This window comes from Pleurodeles waltl, chromosome 12 (genome assembly GCF_031143425.1).
Source record: "Pleurodeles waltl isolate 20211129_DDA chromosome 12, aPleWal1.hap1.20221129, whole genome shotgun sequence".
Classification (NCBI taxonomy): Eukaryota; Metazoa; Chordata; class Amphibia; order Caudata; family Salamandridae; genus Pleurodeles; species Pleurodeles waltl.
The window spans coordinates 221,502,467-221,528,116 of record NC_090451.1 but is presented as its reverse complement, the minus strand read 5'-3'; the positions used below and the strand labels follow the sequence as shown (position 1 = coordinate 221,528,116).

The 25,650-nt window shown below is 45.4% G+C and overlaps 2 protein-coding genes across 2 annotated transcripts in view; one reads left to right on the top strand and one right to left on the bottom strand.

Moving 5' to 3' along the window:
* The window catches only part of COG8 (component of oligomeric golgi complex 8), a 204,401-nt gene that overhangs the window by 141,649 nt on the left and 37,102 nt on the right, over window positions 1–25,650 (top strand). The gene's annotated exons all lie outside the window — the stretch shown is intronic.
* The window catches only part of VPS4A (vacuolar protein sorting 4 homolog A), a 258,219-nt gene continuing 244,691 nt past the window's right edge, over window positions 12,123–25,650 (bottom strand). Inside the window, exon 11 of the mRNA XM_069216769.1 lies at window positions 12,123–12,466. Within this exon, the coding sequence (XP_069072870.1) occupies window positions 12,320–12,466 (147 nt within the window). The 3' untranslated portion in view covers window positions 12,123–12,319. The remainder of the gene's footprint in view (window positions 12,467–25,650) is intronic.

Below are 25,650 nucleotides of genomic sequence, written 5' to 3'. Positions count from 1 at the left end.
ATGGGCGGGCCCTGTAACTAAGGGGTTCTGCAGTGCTTAGTGGTAAAGGTGGGCGAGGGCCATCAAAGGGGGCGGGGTGGGGGGGAGGAACAGGGTGGGGACACATCTCGAAGGAAGTGGTGGTAACTGGGAAAGATAAAGAACATAAAACATGTAACATTGTTAGAGCAGAGGGACAAAAGTTATCCACCCAAACTGACAAACTACCAGTCTTGTAGGCTAGATAAAGAAGGCGCTGGGGCATGCTGCAGAGGCCAATGATGCGTTGCCCCTCCTGTAGAGAATGTAGAAATACCACCGGTAGCAATATGTATGTATACAACAGTGATTTATGTCATTATAGAGACTACGTTCATGACAACTAGATAGGGCATCTCCCCTGAGCTACGCTACCACCTACTGCAACAGAAAAATGGTTAACACCGTGATGCAGGGGAGAAATAGATAATAAGGAATGAGGCAATTCATTAAGAATGACAGCAGTTAGTGAATCATATGATGTAACCCCCCTCCCCCCCCCCCCAAACTGTTGATAACATCAGGTGAGGCCAACCAGTCTGCTTTAGAGGGCCACATGTTGGAGTAGTCATCATCACTGATAGATTTCACTGATCTTTTATCAGGGTCTGGATTCTGAGCACGCTCTGGCATCATGGATGCCATCTGTATGGCCTGCCGTCTCTCGGAAGTTACTTGCTCCAGAATTGGTGTGGAGACTGGCTGAGAGTGGTGATGATCTCTTTTGCGACGTCCATGGTAGCTCCTCCACACATCCTCCCCCCCCACACTCCCAAGTTTCACCCTTTCAGTGGAGGGGCATGTGTCCGAGAGCCCAGAGGACTCCATACAGCTCCATGCTTCTTCAGCAGAGTCAAAGAAGTGCGTAGACACATTTACCAGCATTCGGTGTCGGGCGGGGAACAAGAGTGAATAGCATACATCCAGCTCAGGGAGATGTCTCTTGACAGCTAGGAAGGAGCTCCTCTGATGGTGCACCACCATAGTATAATTGGGAAAAATCATAACTGAAGTGTTGTCTTTTTTTTTTATTACTTGCAGCTTACGTGTCTCACGTAGGATGAAGTCCCGATCCCTGTAATTAAGGAGTTATAACAGAAAAGGCCTAGGATTAGCGCCGGGTGGTGGCCAGCAAGCTGGCACACAATGAGCCCGTTCAACAGAAAAAGGGGAGAGCACCACATTGGGGAGTAGGATACGGATCCATGTCTTGGTATGGGCCACAGCATCCAGACCTTCCACACCTTCTGGAAGACTAACCACCCGTATGTTGTTTCATCTAGACCGGTCTTCCTCTCTGTTTTCCAGCATGTGTACAAGCTCGATTAGAGCCTGCACCAAGGATGCAGATTCACAGGTTGTCGGTTGAAGTTCTGCCAGCATGTGTTGCAGGCGGTGCACTTTGTCTACCAGTTTACGGTGATCAATATGTAACAGGGTAATGTCCGATGTCACTTTATCAAATTTGCTTTCAAGTGATGTGCATATCTGTTCAAGGCTTGCACCAATCTTCTCCATGGCTTATAATACAGTGTCCTGGTTAGTGCTAAGGGGGGCAGCTGAGTCAGATAGCTCCGGTGTCATGCGTTCTTCAGTTATGGGTGTCATAGTTGATGTCAGACGCGATGTCGCAGGTTGGTTACCTGAAAGTAGGTGAACCATGGTTAATTGGTGGGTGTTGAGCATTAGAGAAACTGGGTCCGGCATAGTACACTTGGGAAGTTCTCTGCTACCCCTAGCTCTTTAGCATGTAGAAGGGGTGCTGGCAGTGTGATGCTTGTAGTTGCATAAGTGCTAGAGGCAGTGTCAAACAAGGACTCACTTTGTGTTCACCAAAGGGTTTGAGATCTAGATGTGAGTACCACTAGGGAGGGCCCCTTTGTGTGTGCCTTGGTGAGCGAAGGGGCACTGCAGCACGAGCAGCCAAGAAAGGTGCCTAGAAGATGCATACACGAAGGAGCACAGGTAATGTGGCAGAGCATGGAGCCTGCTTGCAATTGCTAAATGTGGAATAACAGCATCGCAGCACGAGCAGCTCCAGGACAGCAGTCAGCTACAACTGTGGAGCGTGGGTTAACAGTGTCGTCAATGAGTCTAGATGGTGCAATGGCCCAGCCACTGCTGTTACCAACACCAGGGCCTATTTACGGACGTCTGTGGAAGGGCTACACATACATCTCAAGACAGTCACCTGCACGGGAGGCACAACCAACTCTGTATCAACCACAATGAACTGGCCTAGAGTCAATCTGACCATCTGGCCCCACTCCCCATCGCAAATATTGGTGCATGGAATGCCAATCCAGCAGGAGGGGAGATCATAATAGGATCAGCCAATAAGGACCAGTGTCTGCTATCTGTGCTGCTAATGGTGCTGAAGTGGGCAGCGTAGTCCGAATTCAGTGTAGCAGCTAAATGGCAGCAAGATTAGGTGTTTTTCAATAAGGTTGCTGCATACTCATTATTCCAACTGATCCCCCCCAACAGTAGGAGCCCCCAGTGGGATTGTGATGCCACTGTTAATGTCTGCGTCTGGGCCCAAGGTTCAGATATTACAGGCCTAAAGAAGCCCTCAAGTCCCCATGGCTAACGTGATTACAGGAGGAGAAGGAAAAATGGGTATCACCACCTCAACACTGCGATTGCACTGTGGGACTGTAGGAAAGTGCCACTGTTGGCATGGCTACCCCCGCCCCCACACGTTTTGCCTAGTGTTGATGCCAACTTTGATTGAATGTGTGCTGGGATCCTGCTAACCAGGCCCCAGCACAAGTGTTCTTTCCCAAAATCTGTACCTTTGTTTCCACAATTGCCACAACTCTGGCACACAGTTAAGTCCCTTGTAAAAGGTACCCATGGTACCAAGTGCACCATACCACAGGTGAGAGCATATGCCCCTACAGTGTCAAAGTCCATTCTTAGACATTGTAAGTGTAATGTAGCCATTTTGAATATATGGTCTGGGAGTTTGTCATTACGAACTCCACGCTCCATAATGGCTTCACTGAATACTGGAAAGTTTGGTATCAAACTTCTCAGCACAGTAAACTCACACTGATGCCAGTGTGGGATGTATTGAAAAGTGCACACGGATGGCATCTTAGAGATGCCCCCTCTTTGTTAGCCAAACTGCTAGTGTAGTACTGACTGGTCTGTACCAGCCTGCCACTTTCATTCAAGTTTCTGACCACATGGGGTGCACTCTGTGGTCAGAAACAAAGCCTGTCCTGGGTGGAGGTGCTTCACACCTCCCCCCTACTGGAACTGTAACACCTGGCGGTGAGCCTCAAAGGCACACACCTTGGATTACAGTGTACCAGGGCACCCAGCTAGTGGAGCTGCTCGCCTCCCCCGGACAAAGCCCCACTTTTGGCAGCAAATTTGGCAAGAAAAATAGGGAAAACAGGGAGGAGTGACCACCCCAGCCAGGACCGCCGCTAAGGTGTCTAGAGCTAAGGTGATGTCCTTCCTGCAGAATCTTCTATCTACATTTGGAGGACAGGGACCAATAGGATTAGGTTTGTGCCCCCCTCCCCAAAGGGAGAGGGCACAACGAGGGTTTAGCCATCCTCCGAGACAGTAGCCACTGGCTACTTCCCTCCGACCCCTAAATCTAGGATTTAAGGGCCTCCCTGAACCCAGCTCACCAGATTCTAGGGCGACCTGACAACAAGAACTGCATAGCTGAAACCCCCAGCAGAGAAGAAGAAAGACGACAACTGACTTGGCCCCAGCCCTACCGGCCCGTCTCCTACTTCAAAGAACCTGCACAAGAACAGCAACGCATCCAGCTCCAGAGGACTGCCCTGCAGCCAAAAGGACCAAGAACTCCAGTGGACAGCAGCCCTGTCCAAAAAGAAACCAATGACTAGGGACTCCCACCTCACTCCGAATGCGTGAGTCCTAACCACTCTGCACCCGACGCCCACAGCCCGTGTCCAGGTGACCCAACCAGCTAGAGAGTATCCCCAGGCGATTCTGAGCAAGTGCCCACCCTGGATTGACCCCTCCACAACGATGCCTGCAGAGGGAATCCTGACTTCGAAAGTTCCAGACAAAGGTATCCGATGCCTAAGGACCCACTGCACCCGCAGCCCTCACGCCTTGGAGAAACAGACACCCGGTGCAGCAACGTTCAGCAGGTGGCCCTCCTCCCTGTCCAGCAGGTGTGTACCCGGAACGACCCGACATCTCGTTTGTACCCTGCCCTTGGCTGCCCTAGTGCCGCTGAGGATGTGTGTTTGGTGCCTACTTGTGCCCCCTCCCCCAGTGCTCCTCCAAACCCCCCAGGTCTGCACTCCGAAGTCGCAGGTACTTACCTGCCTGCAGATCTGAAACCGAGTGCCCCCAGTCTCCATAGGAGCCCATGTTAATTTTGCCTACACTTTGACCTCTGCACCCGGCTGGCCCCGTGTTGCTGGTGGTGGGTGTTTGGGGTTAAATTTAACCCCAATCTTAGACTTCCTAACACCCAGAGACTGAAACTGTAAGTGTTGTACTTACCTGTGAAATGATCTAGCTTTAAATATATGTTTGCCATATAAAAACCATTGGTCTGGAGTTAAGTCATTGAGTGTGTGCTTCTTCTATTGTTTGTTTGTGTACAACAAATGCTTTGCACTACCCTCTGATAGGTCTAACTGCTCGCCACGCTATCACAAAAGAGAGCATTAGTATTATCTACTTTAGCCTCTGTTAAGCATCTGGGGAACCCTTGGACTCTGTGCACACTATATCTCATTTTGATATAGTATATACAGAGCCGGCTTCCTACAGCGACTCATTAGAGCCCCCGCGGGGCACAGCAAGCAGCACTGGCAGCCCCACTCACACCTTGCGGTCTGCGCTCAGTGCATCAAATCAAAGGCAAGGGCCTCTACAGCGCCCAGGCAGCGACGGAACACTTCACCACGGAGCCCCACCCTCCCCACGCCTCAGCAGCAGTCAGCGTGGTTCTCTATGGTTTGGCAAGGCAACGGTCGGGGCCCACAGACTCACCTGCCAGGTGTTGCACAGCGGCCGCCTCCTCAGTCCACCGTCTCATGATTGCAGGCCACGACCAGGCCCAACACAACGCTCCGCTCGCTGCTGTCTAATATTGTAGCAAAGGATGATATGCAGAAAAGCTCCGGGTGGGTGGCAGTATCAGGGATTATTGGCAGATACATAGGTAATAGTGCGGAGCCTCCCTAGGACGCGTCCACCATCTTGGCCCTGCTAGATTTCCCCCCCCCCCCTACTGAATTCCTTGATGGGCTGTTTGTGTCCTTGTGGCCACACAAACCTACTCGGCCAGAACCAGAATTACTTCTAATTTCTACCTCTGACCAGACAGAGGTTTCTAAATCATTACCTCACAGACACTTCACTGGCATGGCAGGGAAAATAGCTACGGTTAAAGGGCCAGTAATCTATCTGCAATCCAAGGTGACCATAGCCATAAAATGATAATTCCCTTATTGTTAGTGTTGGTCATTTTATAGAACGTATCTAAGTTGATCTTCTCTGAGCGTACCAAGTTGATAGCCACTATGGTAGTAGTAATCCCAGTGTTTCTTAAAGCCTCTACATGGGTTGCGTTGATGACATGCCATTGCCTGTACTGCCTGAGGTCAGGATGTAAGAGAAACAGGGCTTCAACTACCCCGGAAACTAAAGTGGCTTTAGTGTAACCCCTGGTTTCCCCTGGGCCTACCTCCATCCCAATTCCAACACTAGCATAGTCTCCCTTTTGAGTTACTTCAGAGAACTCCTTCTTCATATCTTTGTTGCTCTCATTCTTTGTTTGGGAAAGTTTAGACTCCTCCTGGGACGTCTTAAACCGATGTGTGCTTACCCACTCATAAGCTGACTTATCAAGCTTCCTGGGGTCAGTCAGCTTAGCATTTGAAGACTAGGGTTTAACAGGAGTGCCCTGATTATAATTAGGTTAATTACACTTGTGGATATTTAGAGTTGATTTGGAACTTTTTGGTAATTTAATCTACAACAGTGGATGTTATAATAGGGGTTGACTGTGAATAGCTGCTTCCCATTAAATTGATAAATAATTGCTAACTTTTTCACTGAACGCTAAGTAGTTTTAATACTAGGTCTATATAGATTTGGATAGGTATGATATCATTAAAAAGAGCTTATTATTCATAAATTAGTTTTATTCAAAAAACGGTGGTTTCGGACATGTTAACAATATTCGACTTTGTTCCTATTCAACCAATGATTGTTAGTCTTTTTACTATAAGATATAGATATGAGGCATTTCGCTGGTCTTCATGTAGTCTTTGGAATTGTTGAGTGGTGATTCATTGATTTACGAGGTGGCATTGCGCCTCGCGTTTGGAATGATTTGTAGTAACGGACTGTAGTCCGTCTTCTATTTCGACCATGCAAAACGCTCGCATACTCCCGGAAATGTATTTAATTTCCGGTGTTACGGGGCGCGCCTGTGCGTACTCGCAACATGGCATTCTTTCAACTTGTAGACGCCGTACCTGGAGCGTTTTGTTAAACAATAGGTAAGGACGCAGCGGACCTTGCTTAATTGATTCTGGCTTTGGAATTTCAGAGAGCTGGTGATATTAACCACAAACCCGACGCTTTTATTTATTATCTTCTAGCATTGAATAAAACGTTTTTTCAAGCATTGGATATTCGACAGTTAAGGAAATTGACGTAAGATACATTATTGCAACTTATTGGCATGTATTAGGATTATGGATTACTTGCTATGTATTCAATAGAATGTGGTGCTTTTCTCTGTCCATTTAGGTGTTTGGGTAGGAACATTACCTACTTCTTGAAGCTACATACTATTACTCAGAATGGGGAATTATATAAGGTACGATTATGTGCTAGCACATTGTAGCTTTGATTTTATATATATATATATATATATATATATATATATATATTATATTACTTTATTTTTTTAACTTTTGACTTCATTTGTTGTTTAGTCAGTGGTCGTCGGGTGTGGACTTTGGCATCAAATTTTTCTTATTAGTTAACAAACAAGTGGGTCACATATGTAAATGTGTGTGAATTTACAATTTACCTGGTGGCTGGTATCACTTTGTATTATATATTTTTTTACGTGGTGACTTAGTGGACTATTGGTAGGCTTGGCTCTTTTATATTGGAGTTATCACAACTAATAGAATCACCTCTCTGCTATCACTATTGGGATTTTCCTTTCCTTTACACAAGGGTCTGTTATATATTATATTTTGCAACAAACAGTTTGAGCATTTTGGTTTCTAATATTAATCTTTACTCATAATATAGAGCCCTGAAGAAGTCGTTGGGAACTAGAGAACTTCCCCATGACGAAACATGTGTTGGCTCGGAGTGTTTTTCCATGGACGATGCTGTAAAGTAGAAGATATGATCTAATAAATCTCTGGATTAGATTGGACTGTTTATTGATTGATGTGAAACTTTGGACTGCATTCCTTTGAACTTAACTCACTTGAATTTGACTTACTTGTGTTACAACATTACTCACTTGATTTTTGATTTATTTTACTTGTGAATGTATAACTTGGGCCAGGGGGACCTCACATTGTGTCAATTATTGTTGGGTTTATTCAAAACCTCTGAGGGATGGGTGTTTTCCCTTGTGTAGGCAACCCCTGATGATATATTTGGCCGAGTGATTTCCTGAGCGCCATTAATCCCCTGTTATTACACCCCCTTTTTTTTCTAGCTTAGCATCCAAAAGCTGCTGGTCCAACTCTAAAGGACAGTTATTCCAGATGTTCTCACACATAACTAAATCATGTAGTTCATCATATGTACTCACATTACTTTCTTTCAACCAGCCGGCAAGTGCTTTAAGAAAAGTGTGAAAACCCACCCAGGTTTGTTGTGTTTTGTTTTGCACAGAGCCTGGAATTTCTTTCTGTACTGCTTAAGTTTGAGACCAAATATATGCACTACAGCACCCTTAATGTGTGCTATATCTTCAGCCATAGTAAGGAATGACATCCCTCCCCTCTCTAAGTACCAACCCCCACAACAGCACTCCCAGTGTTCTTGCTCGACCGTGCGCTCCTCTAATACTGTCTCATAAGCAAGGAAACACTTGTCAATGTTGTGCCCTCCTACCCCACATAACTAGGAACCACATCTTTGGGTAAATAAGGCTGTGAGACTCCCTTGAGCACACCTCACCCTCACTGCCAGCTTCTGCTTCAGACTGCAGAACCCGGCCCTGCCTTTTGCTGCTGCAAGGCCAATTTCTGCATCTCCAAAGCTAGCTTATTTTCTTCCAGGACCATGGCCAAGCTCCTTCTCATGGGTGGTGGGAACAAAGTTAAATTCGCCTGCATTTCTTTCAGCACTGGCCTGCCTATTTAATGGCAGCCATGGTGCAGGCAGAAACAGCTTGAATTACTGTTTTTGTGGCCCATACACCCAGTCTATTGTTCTAATCTGCAGAGTTCTTTTTTTTAAATGTTTAAGACTGTGCCTGATTTTTAAATATTTTGGCCCTCATCAGGACCTTGGCGGACGGCGATATTATGGAGAAAAGTACTGCCAACAGGCTGGCGGTACTTCTCTCCTTAATATGACATTGGCGGTTTGGCTCTAGCTAAACCGTCAATGTACTACTCCATCCGCCACATCGGTAACAGCCGCCAGCGGGCGTCACTAGCCTGTCCGCGGGATTATGACCCCACCATGGTTTTCGTGGCCTCCTTACTGCCACGAAAACCATGGCAGTAGGCACTATCAGTGACAGGGAATTCCTTCCCTGTCACTGATAGGGGTTTTCCCCGCACCCCTCCCTCTCCAGACCCACCCTCAACATACACGCACCTTCACACATACTCATACCCACGTGCACCCATACATGTGTTCATCCATTCACACACACACATCCAAACACACTGACCTACAAACACGCACACGCGCATTCACACAACACTGCATACACACACTCACACATCCACACATGCATCGCACACCCGCATTCACGCACACACAAACATACACACACACACACACACCCACACACAAACACCCCCGTCCCCTACCCTGTCGGAGCACCCGACTTACCTGTAGTCAGGGGGTCCTCCGGCAGGAGACGGGATGGGGCGCTGCTGCTGGCTGCAGTGCCATCTTACCGTTGTCCGCCGCCATGACCATAGCTAGAATTCCGCCATCCTTCTGGTCTTTGGTTGGGAGGTGGGAACTAAGTTGAGGTTTTTTTTTTTTTTAGGAATTTGCTTTCTGCAGGCATTTTTGCTTTAATGAGCGGTTAGCATTCTAGTTTCTTTGCCTGTATTTCTTTTGTCACTTGCCTGCCTGTGTAATGGCGTGCAATGGGTGTGCCGCTGGCGTGCCTAAATCAAGCCCGCCTGCGCCGTCCGTGCCTGAACGGCCCCTCAATTAGTAGGTAAATATGTTTATTCGGCCTCAGCATTGCTTGCTTTACATTCCTCTATACTGAAAGCTTGCAGGCATTTGTTTGATGCCTCAAATGGTGGCAAGGGTTGTCTTCACTGTCCCTATCAGCTCATCACCTTAGATCCAAACCCTTCTACCCCCACTAACATAGCTAGTTGTTTTAGGGGGAATGCTTATAGTGCTCCTGTTTTTCATGAGAGATTTAAAAAGGTTGCTCCCTCTGGCATCTATAATTTTTTTTTATTTAAACTGTCGTTCCTTGGTGAATTCTTAATTGATCAGAATCCAGATGCCTTGTTACATACGGAAACTTAGTTAAATGAGGCCTCTGACCTGGATATGGTAGCAGCCATACCGAGTGGTTATTGCATTTTGCATTTAGATCGGAAGGACGGGAAATGGGGTGGTATTGCTATCATAGATATATATAAAATTCCTTGTAAAATAGACAAGCTTGATATCCCTGTCTGTGACACACAGTAAATTTCTCTGTCAGAGCCATAGAAAATAGCAATGTCAGGATTTTTTATTTACCACCTTCCGGTTATGGTCAGTAACTGGTGTTATGATCTATGAGAGGGGCTGGCGTCAGTGATCTTTCAATGTGCTAACTTCACCGTGCTTGGTGATCTGAATTTACATCTAGAGGATAAAATAAACATGCTGGCTTTGTCCCTAATTGAGGACTTATTGGCCTTACATTTGAATGTAAATAACCACTTCCCCATTCATAAAGCAGGTCATTTATTGTATCCAATTTTTACAAATCTTAACACTGCTCAAACGGAAGTGCCTCTATCTTTGCCCTGTTCTTTCATAATAGACATGTGAACCTGCAAATTACAAGTTATACTAAACAGAATGAACTGCTCCATCCTTCTCATTCTGGATTTTGTGCTGGTCACAGCACTGAATCCGTGCTCCTGGGTATTATAGAATACCTGAAACACAAATTGGATGAAGGCGGGGCAGCTGAACTTCTCTCATTAGATCTGAGTGCAGCATTTGATACCGTTAACCATAATATGCCCCTCCATAGACTTGAGGAAATGGGAATACAGGGCAAGGTTTTAGCTTGGATTAAATATTACCTAAACAGCTTCTCTTTACAAGTGTATTCTAATCAATGTAGGTCAAAATTGCACTCTAACATCTGGTGTGCCTCAGGGTTCTATTTTGCGCCCTTTACTTTGTAATCTCTACGTAAGACCCCTGGCAGATATTGTTGAGAGCTGTGGCCTCACTCTTTTTTTTTTTTTTTTTTTTTACATGCGGATGATACACAAATTGTTGTATCTCTGTCATCCAAGGACAACCAGACTACTGCACCTTACTCTCCAGTCTCTTACAAGTGTCAGAATGGATGAGTGTTAATTCCTTGAAGCTTAACGGAGATAAGACTGAGGTTCTATCATTGAGAAATTCTTCTATATCCTGGGGCTCACAGTTGTGGCCTGATATCCTGTCCCTTTTGTAATAAAAAAAAATAATACTGTGTCTTGTTGGACCAGGAGCTTACTATGAAGCAAAAGATCACCAGGGTGGCAGCCACCTGTTTTGGTTTATTGAAATGGCTTAAGAAAATCCTTTATTATATCTCTTTCTCTGTTCAGCGTACCGTAGTACAAGCCTTAGTTAAGTCCAGGCTGGACTACGGGAATGTTTTATATGTAGAGGTGACAAAATTCTTACTCAAACGTCTTCAAATGGTACAAAATGCTGCTGCACGCCTCTTGCTTCATCTGTAGCAATTCACTAGCACCGTAAGCCTGTTAACATCTCTTCATTGGCTGGTGTAATTTAAGGCTCTTTGCTGTATGCACAAATGCCTTTATAACACCGCACCTCCGTATTTGAGAGCTCTAGTTGCCAGTTACTCGCCAAGGCGTTCTCTTAGGTCAAGTCATCAGAATTTAGCTGTCAACCCTAGAATAAGGAAAGTTCTCCAAGGAGGTCGCTCCTTTTGTTTTCTGGGACCTAAACTCTGGATTGATCTTCCTGGAACCATGATGAAATATAATTCTCTGTTGGATTTTCGAAAATTGTTGAAAACCTGGCCGTTCCAATGCTCAGGTTCATAAATCCTTATTTTGGAAGGTGTCTGGTGTACTGTGATCTATAATTCATGCTAGCACTGGGAAACCTTGTTTGTAGCTATGCACTCTACAAATTATGCAATCAGTCAAAAGCCCGCCGTTCCTTCTCATGGGTCATGACAAGCTTCTTTTTTTCAAAGCCCAGCATCTACTTCTCCAGCTGGGCTTTATGCTCTCCTTTTGCCTGCTTGTTCTTGAACTCCAGCTTGTGGAGTACCTGCTTCAAGTGGCTCAGCTGCTGGGAGAGCTCACACTGCTCCCAGTGCTGAAATATGGAATGGTGACTTCGTGTTGGAGCAGGCTGTGAACTGTCTTCTCTTTGTCTGAAGCACTTTCATTCTCTCTTTCATCTACCTTTGGAGTGATCTGTGCTTGGCTGGCCTCTTCCCAAACCTGGAGAAATTTCAGGTAGTCATCCCTCTTGGCTTAGTGGCCCAGCTTCAGCTTCCTCCCATACACACGGCCTGCATCTCTCCCACAGTAAGGCCATCCATGTCTGTCAGATCACCCTCCATGTTCACCAAGGGAAAGCGTCCACCTCAAAGAATAAGGCCTGCTGGATATCATACAAATTAAATAAAATAAATCTGTGCTCAATTACTGGCAATATGGCACAAGGCCCTCCGGCTTTAATGAGAGGCAATGTGTAAATTATTCAAGCAGTGCATAAACAATAGAAAAAGTCACACAAACTACAATAAACTTCCACAACCAATTTTAAAATAAAGAGAATTTTTGTATGAGTAAGACTAAAACAACAACAAAAAACAATAAGGGAACCAGAGAATGAATGTTTAAAGACTTAAGTGAAAATAGGCTAAAAAGCACAAAGTGCCAATGATGGTCTGTGGCCGCAGTAGATCTGGACTTAGGCACAATTTGAAGCCAACTGCGATGAAGCCTTGGTCAGACGCAGTAAGTTTAATGGTCTTCGTGAAAGTCTGGAAGTAAAAACATTTCAGTCATTAATCCAAGTGTTGGCAAAGCCAGTGGGTCTCACCTTTAATACACAGCCACAGTGCTAGCTACTGGTTTTTATAATTTCGGTTTGGTTTCAAACTGTATGTGAAAAAGCATTTGAAGAATTCTGACCAATGTGGTACAGCAGTATATGTACAGTTGTAGTAAGTTATTTATTTTTCTATTGTCTAATAACAACTTATTATGGACTTATACAAAACTGCAATTTCGCATTAGCATGGTATTAATAGTAGAAAAAATGTTGTTCAATATAATACCTTGATGTCATAGCGACAGGTCTAGCCTTTTATGAAACGTATTGTAAACAACATATAATTTTGTAGTTTCATTTTACATTAAAGTTTTATGAAGTTATACACGTAGAGGAAAAGATGTAGGGATAATGGCTAGAGCTGTTGACTTTAGAACACGGGTGACTTGGTCGAGTCACTCAGCTCAACATCCTGGGATTCTGACAAATCAATCTCCCAGTGGCATAACATAGGTTGGCGCTATTAAAAACTTCAAAAAAATGTGCATTTGACAGTGTGTTAGTAAATGTTGTTAGTTAAGTGTTATAAGCTCGGTATTAACAAGTGTAACACATTCACGTGGTCTGCTCACAAGTAACAACTGCATTGCTATCTGATAACGTTTTAGAAGAAACATGTTCGATCCCTTCGGAAGCACAGGGTGGCTTGTAAAACAAAACTCCCTTACTCTAGTGACGTTTCTCAGCAAATGATGGTGCTTTACTGTCTGAGTGGTTCCGAATTCACACTATTGGGCAGCCAGTGGTAGCGTTTAAGACATTGACATTTTACAGCTCACGGTGCTGAAGCTTTAGACACAAGGGACCCATCAGTGGCACTAGCACTACTGTCATTTGAGAACGTTTTGCTTTCACGAAACTTCGATTCACTCAGAGTGATGGCTCCGTTCGTGAGATAGCGGTGTTATAGCAACTTCTATTAGCGAATGATTGAGGAGCGACCTCTGTGGGCGGCTGGAGTTACATTCAGGTCGCTGCACGTTTTACGCAACTCAACTGAAAAGCAACCTTTTTTGTTATGTGGGAGTGTTTGCCAAATGTAAAGCAATACAAAATAATAAGCCCTCTCATACACGGAACGTTGTTTAAACAAATTCTGTCTTGTGACTTTGAAGGCTTCCTTCGTCACATGGCAGTGCTTTTTCTGTATCTATTATGAGCAAATGCTGGAGAACAACCTCAGACATGGGCTAGAATGGCATTAAACAGCAAGGTATAACGTCTGGTAAAATGCAATTTAAAAGCAAGAGTGGAGAAAAACAAACACTACTGCATTGTAAAATAAATAACAAGCATATCATTGATGTATGTTCGGTTAGAAATGTAAATATTACGTTTATCGGTGACTCAAAATGAGCTCCCACATAGCAAAACAAAGTAAAAAAAAAGGACAAGCATTGGCAAAGCCATTACATCTCAGAGTGCAGGGGGAGAGAAGTACACAACGAAGGCAGTGTAGAAACACATGCACTTTCATGGAGTGCTTAACGCAATAGAAACAAGTTATTGAAAGTGAGCAGTGGAAGCAGCAAAGGCAATCAATCAAAACAGATGTAAAGAGGCAATGCTCCATGGCAGGGACAGACAGATTGACAAGCTAGGACACAAATAAGAAGAGACAAATGCCAGTAACAATAGAAACCAACCAATGGACGGGCTCCAAATCCGGTATGTGCTTGATGAGCCGCAACAGGCAGCGCATGCGCTGTCTTGTAGGCTTTGACCTAAAAAGGAACATTGTTCTTTCAGAGATGCTGGAGCTTTTCAGTGGAATAAATCTGAAATGCCATCAGATTCTGTGTAACAGCCTGCCTGGTACTTTTCACTGTAAGTCCCCTTAGCTCTGAAGCTGAGGAGCAAAGGTTTTATGAAGGTTCCAGACTTTTTCCTCGTGCCGAAGGAACCACAGGAGCACACTTCTAAACCCCCTAGACCTTCAGGGAGCACCTGGAGACTCAGGGTGCCAGGCAGAGGCCAACAGCAAAATTCAGTCCAAGTTTTAGTTGCCACTGGTCCTCAGAGAACTGTAGGAAAAATGTATCTTGCAGCTTTTTGTGTCCCCTAAGCCACACAGGAAGTCAACTAACTGGAGTGTACTTTTTTGTCCTGGGTACAAGGGGAAGCAGGTTCAGTCTTTCAAAGCTCGTCACAGGTAACAAACGGTAGGTCATGTCCTCTTCTGTTCTTCTTCAGGTTCTGCAACTGTTCTGAGGAAGGCTGGGTGAGGTTCCACCTTTGAGGCGTTTTCCAGCCTGTGGGTTGGTGAGACTCAATTGTTTTAACATTTTCTTGGGTACCCCTACCCAATTTTTCAGCAATTTCTGTTTGCCATTTTGCAAACAAGTCCCTAATGCCCTTCATTCTCAAAAGCCAAGATGGGGCAACTGTTCTCCCTTGTGCACAGCCTGTGTGTATACCCAGGGGTATAAACAGGGTAATGAGCAATCCTTTCCTCTGTAGTCATTCAAAAACAGTTCTGAGCATAGCCTTCCATATGTAGGGTTTGGTGCAAGCCTGACAAAAAATGGGGGACAAAAGCTGGGACCTTTCTACGTGTCACCTAACATTTGCTTGTGACAAAGCAGGCCACTATGAAGATAATTACTTTCTTAGGCCCACCCAAGCTAGTCTTCCTGCTAGGGGAAGAAAACACCTATCCCCTTCTCAGACTATTTTCTCTGCTCTCAGGGCTGTTTTGACACCTCTTTCACAACTAATACTGACCAAGGACAGGTTGGGCAGTTGCTACAGATCTAATGCAAATTAGCCTCCTGCAGTTTCAGGCAGTCTAAAGGAAACTTTTTAAAGTTACATTTCAAATATATGAAATAAAAATCCAACTTTATCATTAGATTAGATTTTTTATATCACAATAAGTCTGAATGGAATCTATAGTTGCTGCAGGTCCAAACTATGTTGTTTCACTGATCAGGGGGTAACTTGCAAATAAGAAAAAAAGCAAAGTATGCATTATACAATGTTGTTTTGGGCCTAGTCACTGTGGGAAAATGCAATTTCTAATATCACACGTTCCACTCTTAAATATTATGCACCGCCCATTGAGGGCTGCAAGGTGCGCTTAGGGTGGCTAATTCCATATTTTAAATCTAATTTTGCTACCTGTCAAAAGAGCTGTTTTGACAGGTCTGTACAGCAGGGTTCAAGCTACTGTTGTCAGGCTACACAGGGTATGTCTAAAGCTATATTTCACTGCTACTGTAGTAGATGGCATAATAAGTACTGCAGTCCACAAGTGGCATTTACCTTTCCTTATCATGGGTGTACTTTTTCACTATATACTATGGCCTTATGAGAATGTTGAATTTGCTAATCTGGTTTAAGCCACTTTTGACATGTTTTAGGTGTCAAAGCACATATACTGGGCAATGGGTATCGGTGTTAGAGTTCAAGATTACCAGCAGGCAAGTCCCAGAAAAATGATGGTGACCAACCAAAAAGGGGTCATTTTGCAGCAATGCACTATATAAAAGCTATATGGATTCAAGAATGTTTGTATTATCTGCATCTGGTGGAAATGGAACAGATATGCACAGTTGCAAAACAGCATATCAAAAACTAAATGCCTTTGAGTGAATGATCAGGTTGCAATTGAATTTGAACTTGTGTTTATTGTATGGTAAATTTGTCACTGAAACATATGCCTTTCATTTGTGTTTTTTTCAGGTTTCTTCGATTGAAGCTCAGTATCAATGGGAGCAGCAAGGATTGGAAATTTAACAAGCCGTCTCTTGGCCAAGTACGAGAAGAAAGGAGTATTTTTAGTTTCTAATGGAATTCCTGCGAGCACCATTCTGCATTTGCCAAAAATCTGCAGCACCCTCACCTCTTGGAGGAGCTGTAGTTATTCCTCCCAGGAAAAGACACGCAGTTATTGGCATTACTTGAAGCGCAAGGTCCTGAAGCCACCCACACCCCCTTACCACCATGTGTGCCAAGTTGGGGATCCCATGCTTCGTTCCCAGGCAGCGCTTGTCGACCCAGCTCATATCACAACAACAGAGATTCAAACCCTCATTCGGACCTTGGTTAAAGTGATGAGGCGTATGGAGTGTGTGGGGCTGAGTGCACCTCAGGTTGGGGTGCCCCTGCAAGTGCTGGTGATGGAGTTCACAGAGTCTATGTACAACCAGAATGATCCAAGTGTGAGAGAGGTTAGGGAGCTTGCACCCTTTTCCCTCAAGGTATTCATAAATCCCACGATGCGTGTGCTGGACTCCAGCATTGTCTCCTTCCCGGAAGGTTGTGAGAGCATCTCTGGCTTCTCTGCAGTCGTTCCCAGGTACCAGGCAGTAGCAATCGCAGGTGAGTTACTAAAAGAATGGGACCATTGCAATGTGGATCAGCAATCTTTAGCTCATTTTATGTATGTTAACTCGTGTATATATAAAGCATGTTTGCCAATGCCTTGGTTTTTTGTTGCTTAGGGTTGTCTGTATTTTGTTACTTTATTTTTCTGAACTGCACACCGCTTTGTCAGTGGATGGGTCTTTTCTGGTCTTGTGTCTCTCTGCCGCAGTCATTGTGTCCATATTTCCCTGACTCCCTGTCCGGTTTCATTCTGCTCCAGTGCACGCTATCTTCCTGTTCCTCTACTTAGGCATTAATTTCCCAGTTTGTTTCTTAAGTGCTTTCCTAAGACTTTTGTTGTACCAGAAATGACCACGAGTGACTATAGACAACCATGGACTCTGCCTTACTTTTCAACACAAATGCCCTGTAAATAACATGATCACGTTCCCTGACTGGCAAATTCTGCAGGACCTAAGGGACTCCAGGCTACTTAATAGTCTCTAAGACAAGTATTGCCTCTGATCACTTGAACCTAAGCCTAGGCATGGGGCCTGTTCTTGGGGTCCTTGGGAGAGTCTGTTATTAATGGTAAGTACCCTGTGTGGGTACTGTCTTTCACCACTTGTGCCCAGAGTCAGTAAGAGAAATCAATTGGATAATCAGGTGCGTGGTAACAACACAGCTAATCAAAAATGTAACACTCAATAAACTCAATGTCAAGAAGAACATGTTACTTACCTTTGGAAACTCCCTTTCTGGTAGTCACTAGCTAGCTGCAGGCTTCTTACCTTTCGAATATTTCCATAGGCGTTGGACAGGATTCGTAAACCTTTCAGCATTACTTCTGTGTACCGGTAGATGGTGCCGTGTAGCTCTGCACTGATGCCGTTCTGCTCTGGAAATGTCATGCAGAACCTACATAGGCTCCACTCCTACAAAGTTGATGTCAGTTGCTTTCAAGGCTGTTTGCACTCCCGGACGCACGGCCCTAAAAGCAAACTGATGCGATCAATGTGCAGAGTCCGAGACAGGATCTTAATAAAAGACAACTGAAAACTCGTACTGTCATCAGGCCGCCTGTGCAGCCAGAACACCGCCAGCCCTGCGGTGAACAGGGCCTTAACATTGACGCTGGCTCAGAATCGAGCTGGCGCCAATGTGGTGGTGCGGCGGGTGCAGAGCACCTGTTGTGCTTTCCACTGCCTGTGATTCGGGCAATGTAAAGCGCGACGGGTCAGTCCATGGGGGCCCATGCACTGCCCATGCCAAGTGCATGGGCAATGCAGAGGCCCCCATGGGACCCCTGGCACACCCTTTCCGCCAGCCTTTGCATGGCAGATTACAACCACAAGACCGTAGGCTGTCGACTGGCGGTAACTTGGCGGTACTGGCGGTCCGACCGGGGTGCTTTCACAACAGTCGTAATGTCGTGGTCAGACTGCCACTTTGGCGGCGGTCCAACCCCGACTGTGACCCTGGCGCTTTGTGGACCGCCAGGGTCATAATGAGGCCCATAGTCCATTCACAGAACGGGGAGGATAGGGAGGGTCGTGAGGAATCTGTGGCTAGACAAAGTCTGTGCCAGAAAAAGCATTACCAAAAGTGAGTAAATTGTTCTTGTGATAGAGATTTCTAGGTGCAGATTCCTCACCTTTTGAATGGATACCATAACAGTACTTATGTGGAGGTGGGTGTGAATGGACTCAAATCAGAAAGTCCTGAGTGCCCAGCTGGCAAAATGTCCCTCTTTGCCGACCTGAATGTTCAGAAAATAGTGTTTAGTGAACTTATGGAGGGATGTCCATGTTTGGCTGATGTCCAGGGCAAGTGCTCTGCATGTTAATAGTGGTACAGCTTTGGCCTTGGAAGAATGATCATGCAGTCCTTCTGGAGGCTGCTTTTTAGCCAATGAGTAGAAAATCTTAATTCAGAGGACACAATCCAGCAGGACATTGTGTTTTTCTGCAGAGCCTTGCCCTTCTTTCACTCCAGAGAACCCCACACAGAGCTGATTGTCCACCCGTTGTTCTTTGGTATGATCAGTGTTAAAACTCAGCACTCTCTTGCAGTCCTAATAATAAAGTCTCTCCTCCTCCTTAGAGGGGTGAGACAGAACATAGGAGGCCGGCAAGGTGATGTTCTGACCAATGTGAAAGGACGTCACAACTTTAGGCAAGAAAGATGCCCTGTCTGCAAAACCAGCTTGTCTAGAAAAAAGGTGGTGTACGGTGGGTTGACACAGAGCTTTAATCTTACTCCCTGGCCATGTCAAGGTGATGGTGCTGAGAAATACCGTCTTGAGGGTGAAAAGGTGCAAGGGACAGCTGTGAAGCAGTTGGAATGGAGTGCTCATTAGAAGTGTAAGGACCACATTAAGGTCCCACTGTGACAAGACAATGGAAGAGAGCATAAACAAATGTTGTAAACCTTTCAAAAACATGCATAACTGGAGATTCAAACAAAGAAGGCTGGCCCACACGGTAAAAAGGTACCCTTTAACCGTGCCCATTGCAAAGCTTTGCCAGGCTAGGGGACAAGAGAAACAACAAAACATCAGGCAGCTTTGCCTGTAGGAGGTCAATCCACTGTATACTGCACCAATCCACAAATCTGTCTGAACAACTGGTGTATACAGATTTTGTTGAGGGATGCCTGGCTGCCAAGATCATGTCAGCCACCTCCGCATGAAGGTCAAAGGTGTTAAGTTGTTGCTGCACGATCTCCATGCATAAACACTGCCCTGTTGTTGTGAAAGCAGATCCTTCCGGAGGGGCAGACAGATCAGAGGACAAATTGCTCATGCCCATGAGTTCTGAATACCATACTCTACATGACTAATTTGGGCATTCTAGGATAATTTGGCTCCAACTATCATGATCCTCCTGAGAATTTGAAGCAGGAATGGTTTTGGTGGAAAAGCATACAAGGACCATCGAGGCAGACCATGTCTCCTAGTAAGAGACACATTGGAAACTCCAACGCAAAGAAGCACTGACGTGCGTTCTTGATGGTGGTGAATAGATTGAGCCAAGGTTCTCCCCATTCATTTAAGAGACCTTGCACCACTTTTGAGTGTAACTGCCAATCGTGGTCCACTAGATGTCGGTTACTGTGTTTGTCCACCCTGCCAGGTGGTTCACTGCCAGGAAAATTCCCTGGTGGTCCAACCATTTCCAGAGACGCAGGACCTCCTCGCACAATATTCATGACCCCACCCCGCCCTGTTTGTTGTAGTACCACATGTCAGCGGTGTTGTGCCAGCCTCCCACTGAAGGATGAAAGGTAGGCTTTTAACACCAAGCGAATGGCCCTCAGCTCCAGAAGGTTGATTTAGAGTCATAACTCACTGGATACCAGACTCTTCTGATCTCCCCCTCTCCTAGATGGCCATCCCAACCAAGAAGCAATGCATTGGTCACCCCTGTCAGCTCTGGGGTGGGGGAAGGGAGAGGTGTCTGCTGCAAATCCAGTTGTGGTCTAGTAACCACCACTGCAGATCTTTTGCAGTCTCACCTGAGACCTGGACATAGTCTGAGAGGTTCCCTTGATGTTGGGCCCAGTGAGACTTCAGATCCCACTGCATAGCTTGCATATGTCAAATGGTGTGAGTCACTAGCAGGAGGCAGTCAGTCCCAGTAGCAGCAGTGGGGAATTTAATAAAATATCTACTTGTCAATGGGACAGGTTGCTTCTTAAATCTACTTGTCCTCTAAAACAAATCTACTTGTCTGCAGATCTACATAGTCGGGCTGGAGGCGGCAGTAAGCAATAGTTCCAGTGCTGGATTTCTATTGAGTCTGTAAACCTACTAACTTGCATGTTTTAAGGATTTTCACCAGCTCTTTTCTAACCTTTTCTCATAATGAGAAAGGTTGGAAATTTACTCCTGCCAACGGCAGAAGTAGACGTTCGTCCAGGACTGTGAAAAAAGTGGTTGGAGGGAAAGTGAACTTGTAAAGGCTCAATAGATTTTCACATGAGCAAATCTACACATACATATTCACTCGTGCTAAAATACAATTCACAAATATTTTGTAGGAGTACGATTTCCTGATCTACTTCTGTATGTTTGTGTGAATCATAAAAGCCACTAATTCAAAGATGTATACCATGGGTGCACTTTTGTGACTTTCTTTAAGAATTGGGTTTCTATTTAGGCCTGGCATTAACAAGACATTTTGTTTTTATTAAACTTCTATTTCTCCCTCTATCTATCGACTAGCTTTACTGTGAGTGATCTCATTCTGCTTTTCCACAAGGAGCATATCGGCACACAAATTAGTTTTGTTCAGTGCTATGCACTACTGTGGCAATCAGTGGTGTAATGAAACTGGAGGTGGCCACCCCCTGTAAATAACATGGAGGGCACCTCCCCAGCCAGACTCCCTCAGCGCTGGTGCTGTGCTGAGGGAGCCCCCTGGGGGTGGGCTGCGGGGCATTTCTTACGCCACTAGTGGCAATGTGGGCTTTCTGAGACTATAAACTTTTAATTTTTATTTTTGCCAACATCTGTTTCAATGGTGAGGGCTTGGCAGTTCCCACAACAACAAAGAGTTACAAAAGCCATGTCAAAATAAGACACTCATTGATGAAACCAAAAGACTCACAAAAAACGTTGGATCTGTTGGTTTTGCCAGTGCTTGTTTATTTTCATGCTTCCCACATTCTTGTTGAAAATGGTTAAGCTGATTTTCCATTAGGAATATTTTTTGGAAATACTAGCATGCATCAACACATCACACTTCAAAGAAATAGCACATAAAATTTCATAGTAGCAAAATGTTTTTCCTACTTGCACTTTTTTCTGAACATTTTATTTTGAAAGCAACTAATCATCACTCTTGCTTACAAGCTTCTGCAAACGTTTGCATCTACTCAGAGAGCATTTTGGGAGCATTATACTTAGCTACGTATTGTTAAACTTTTCAAACATCTATGCACGCTTTTTATTTTTTTACTGTAACTACTATCAATAGTGCATTGTGACCATAAAACATTTATTTACAGCGCTCACCCTAATTATGAAGGTTTTTCATTAATGAACCACAAATACAAGTTCGAACAGCATTAACATATGGACACACATTACCTCAATTGCAGACAGTTCCCTTCTTTGTAAACTGGCAGCCAAAGGGTTTGTGCTGCAGGGGGTTAGGCCTACTTGTCCTAAGGACAAAATAAATATGTAAACTTGTTGGACTTGACCCCAAACAATATGTCCCGGGCGTCAGGCGATAGGAATTCCACACCCCTGCTCAGTAGCCTCAAAGTCCACCTCTTTGAAATCCAGGACCGAGACTGAAAGATCAGGGTCATAGCCAGAATTTCCTGGACTCTGTGGCCTGGGGAAAAGGCATGAAATTGGTCTGATTCAACAATGGCTCTGACAAAGGGGAGCTTCTGAGAGGGAGTCAAGTGTGATGTTTGCCACATTGATAGTGAACCTCAAAGATAACATGGGATCTGGCATACTTTAGAGGTGGGTGATGACTGCCGGGGGTGAGCCCTCCTTCAACAGTCAGTCATGAAAGTAGGGAAAGACTAGCACCCCTGACCTCCAAAGGTGCGCTGCTACCGTCACCATCACTTTTGTGAAACACCTGAGGAGTGTTCGAGAGACCAAAGGGGAGCACAGTGAACTGAAAATGCTCCTGTCTCATCACAAACCTCGGGTAGCATCGATGGGCCTGCAGACCGCGTAAATGGAAATAAGCATCCTTCAAGTCCAGCACCACCATCCAGTCTCGAGGGTTGAGTGCATAAAAGACCAGGGCCAGTGTGATATTTTGAATTTATCCTGATGGAGAAAGAAGTTGAAATGATGCAGGTCTAGAACAGGATAAATACCGACCATCCTTCTTGAGGACCAGAAAATAGCGGGAATGGCAACCATGTCCTACCTACTTCATGTGCAGGACCCCTCTATATAGCCCATTTGTCCAAAGGGCTTGTACTTTCTGCCTCTGTCAGTTTTTGCTGAGACGGTGGAAGGTGGGGCAGAGAGGGAAGGAAAAGTAAGGCATAGCCTTTGTGAACTATCTGCAGGACCCACCTGTCTGAAGTTTGGCTTGCCAACCTGGTAAGACTCCTTGGATCCTGCCTCTAAGTGGATTTCTGTGCTTCGCTAACGCCACGCTAAAAGAGTTTTGCAGATGGAAGTCAGTGGGCTGTTGGCCCTGACAACAGGGACGGTTGGCACCACAGCTTTAACTGCAAAACTGCTGGGTTCCTTGCTGAGGCTGGGCAAACTGACCCCTTGGGACAGCGCTACCAAGGCCGCGAAGGCAGATAAGGCCAGAGAGCATGCAGGCACCCTGCTCTCTTAAAATCACTCTAGAGCGGAATCACCCTTGTCCTCAAACAAGAACGTTCCGTCAAACAGAATGTCCAAAAGGGGATTGGACATTGCTGAGAACCTGGTTGATCACAGCCATGCATGGCAGCGATTGGCAACATTGAGGCCAATGACTCACTCAATAGAATCAGTAGTGTCAAAGCCACAACAAATTGTGAACATGGTTGCATCACAACTACTTTGAATGGCATGAGCCAGGAGAGTTTAGAGATTCATGGGGACACCAGGGAGGACTTAAGCCACGGGGGCCCCAAAGGGCATGGGAAAGCGTCCCAGAAGGCAGCGGGAATTAACCAAATGGAAAGCCAGGCTGGTGGTAGAGAAAACTTGCTTTCCAAAAGTTACCAGCCATTTGGGGTTATTATTGTGGCGAGTAGTCGGAAAAGATCTGTTTGTGGACGCCTGTGCCACGAAACTTTTGGTGGAGGGTTGCTGAGAGAGGAACGCAGAGTCATCAAGGCACGGCAATGAACTTTCGCTATTTGTTGTTAATTTTGTACCCAGGCACACAACAAGTTGTCTGTTAATGCATCACTGAATGCCAGAATGGGCTCAGAAGATGTTTGCCCGGCTGGAGTACTTCGGTCAGCTCCATTAGTTTTACCCTCCAAGGTGGGGAGCTGTATGTCGAGGACTTTGGCTGCCCTACACATCACCATGGCATAGGAGGCAGATTCTCCGGTGGCTGGGCCAGAGGATGAAAGAAGGCCCATTTCAAGAGAGGTATTGAGGCTATTGTCCTCTTGCAAGTCATCGTACAAAATGTCACCTTGATAGGGCTGAGCGAACTCAACACCTGCTTCATAAACGTTGTCTGAGTCTGTGCCAAAAAGGGAGTGTAGGGTGTGTGTTCTCCCTTGTGGATGCAGCAGATCAAGTGGAGGAAACATTGCCTCAAGAGTGTTTGGATGCAGCCTCAGCTGAGGTAGGAGAGGTGCCGAATCAGTCACAGTTTACTATAGCTACCTCCTTGTCCGGTGTCGATGGATTAGGCACCGGCATCGAAGTTCCAGGAACCCGTGTGGACTGTGGCAGCAGAGGCGTCATGACAGGTTTGGTGCGTCCAACGAACAGCAAGAACCAGCTTTGCGGTACTGCAGATAGAAGACTTCTCTGCTCCTTGGGGCCTGAAGTCGCACCAGAGGGAGTTGGCAAAGATCTGTTGAGTCAGATTATTGCCTCGCGGAATTCTTTGATTTTTTGGGAGTGGCAGCAGCCCTACAGGTTGTGCTGCAACCAGTTGCAGTAATCAGCTCCAAAGTCAACTAACTGGGAGTGAGATCTAGAGCCATGGTGCCATCCCTGTGCCTTTTCAGGTTAACGACAGGGGGCTGAGTACTGCTTCGATTTTAAATGTTATTGGACAATTTAGATCTCAGCAAACACCGGCCTCTGGAACAGCTCAGTCAACTCCTGGGTCGAGAGTAGGACTGGCTTTCGACATTCGACTTGGACCAGTTTTGTCAGAAAGCTTTCTTGTGTTTGGCGTTTAAAGTTTTGCCTTGCAATCTTGAATGGCCTGTGTTAATCAATGTACATTTGCTGTAGACCTTAGAGTTGTGACTCAACCCCAGGCACCGTAGGCAAACCTGATGGGGCTCTGTCACAGACGTTTGTTTGCGACAGTCCCTAAAGGGTATACAACCTGTCGTTTTTGTGGGCGAAATTCCCTTGCACACTGTAAAACGTAATCAACATTTCTTAGGTAACTGTCCAGGGAGACAGAGATCCAGATCCTCATTGGCGGCACAAAAAGAAAGGAACTGACATTAGCGTGCAGGAGTGACGCCTTTGTAGGCCTTGAACGTCCTTTCTGAAGTGCAACGATGTCAGTGCGAAGCTGTATGGTGCCATCTGGTGGCACATAGATACACTGCTGAAGTTTCCAGATCCAGTCTGATGCCTGGGGAAATATTTAAAAGGTGAGGAATCTGCAGCTAGAAGGCTCTATCAGAAAGTACAATGTCTTTGAAGAGCAATACAAAAGTTATTTGCAGGCAAGTAAGAAAAGCAATTACAAGTATACAGGAAACAATAGTTGGGGTTATTGCCTCTTAGGGCTGAGGTACAGCCGTAAATGTTTTTATAGTGTTTACGTCCTAGATTTTCTGCAAAACTGCCCTATAGTTAGTGCTTAATTTAAGTCAGTGATTGCAGGTTGGGCCCACTGGCCCTCGGTTTTGGGGACCGGCACTTATTTTTTCTCAACAAGCTTTGATCCAGACCAAGATGGAGAAAAACACAAAAGGGGGAAAAGAGGAGTAAAAAGACAGAAAAACAGTTACAGAGGAGAAAGAAACCAGTGATGGAAACCAACCTGCAAGAGTGAGATAACAAGGAAGCGAGTGTCTGTTGGTGGATTAAAGAGGTATCAAGTGGAACTAAGGTTGTGCAGCCTTGGTATTTGCAACCAGACCTTTGATAACACTGTTGCAGGTTTCTGAGAA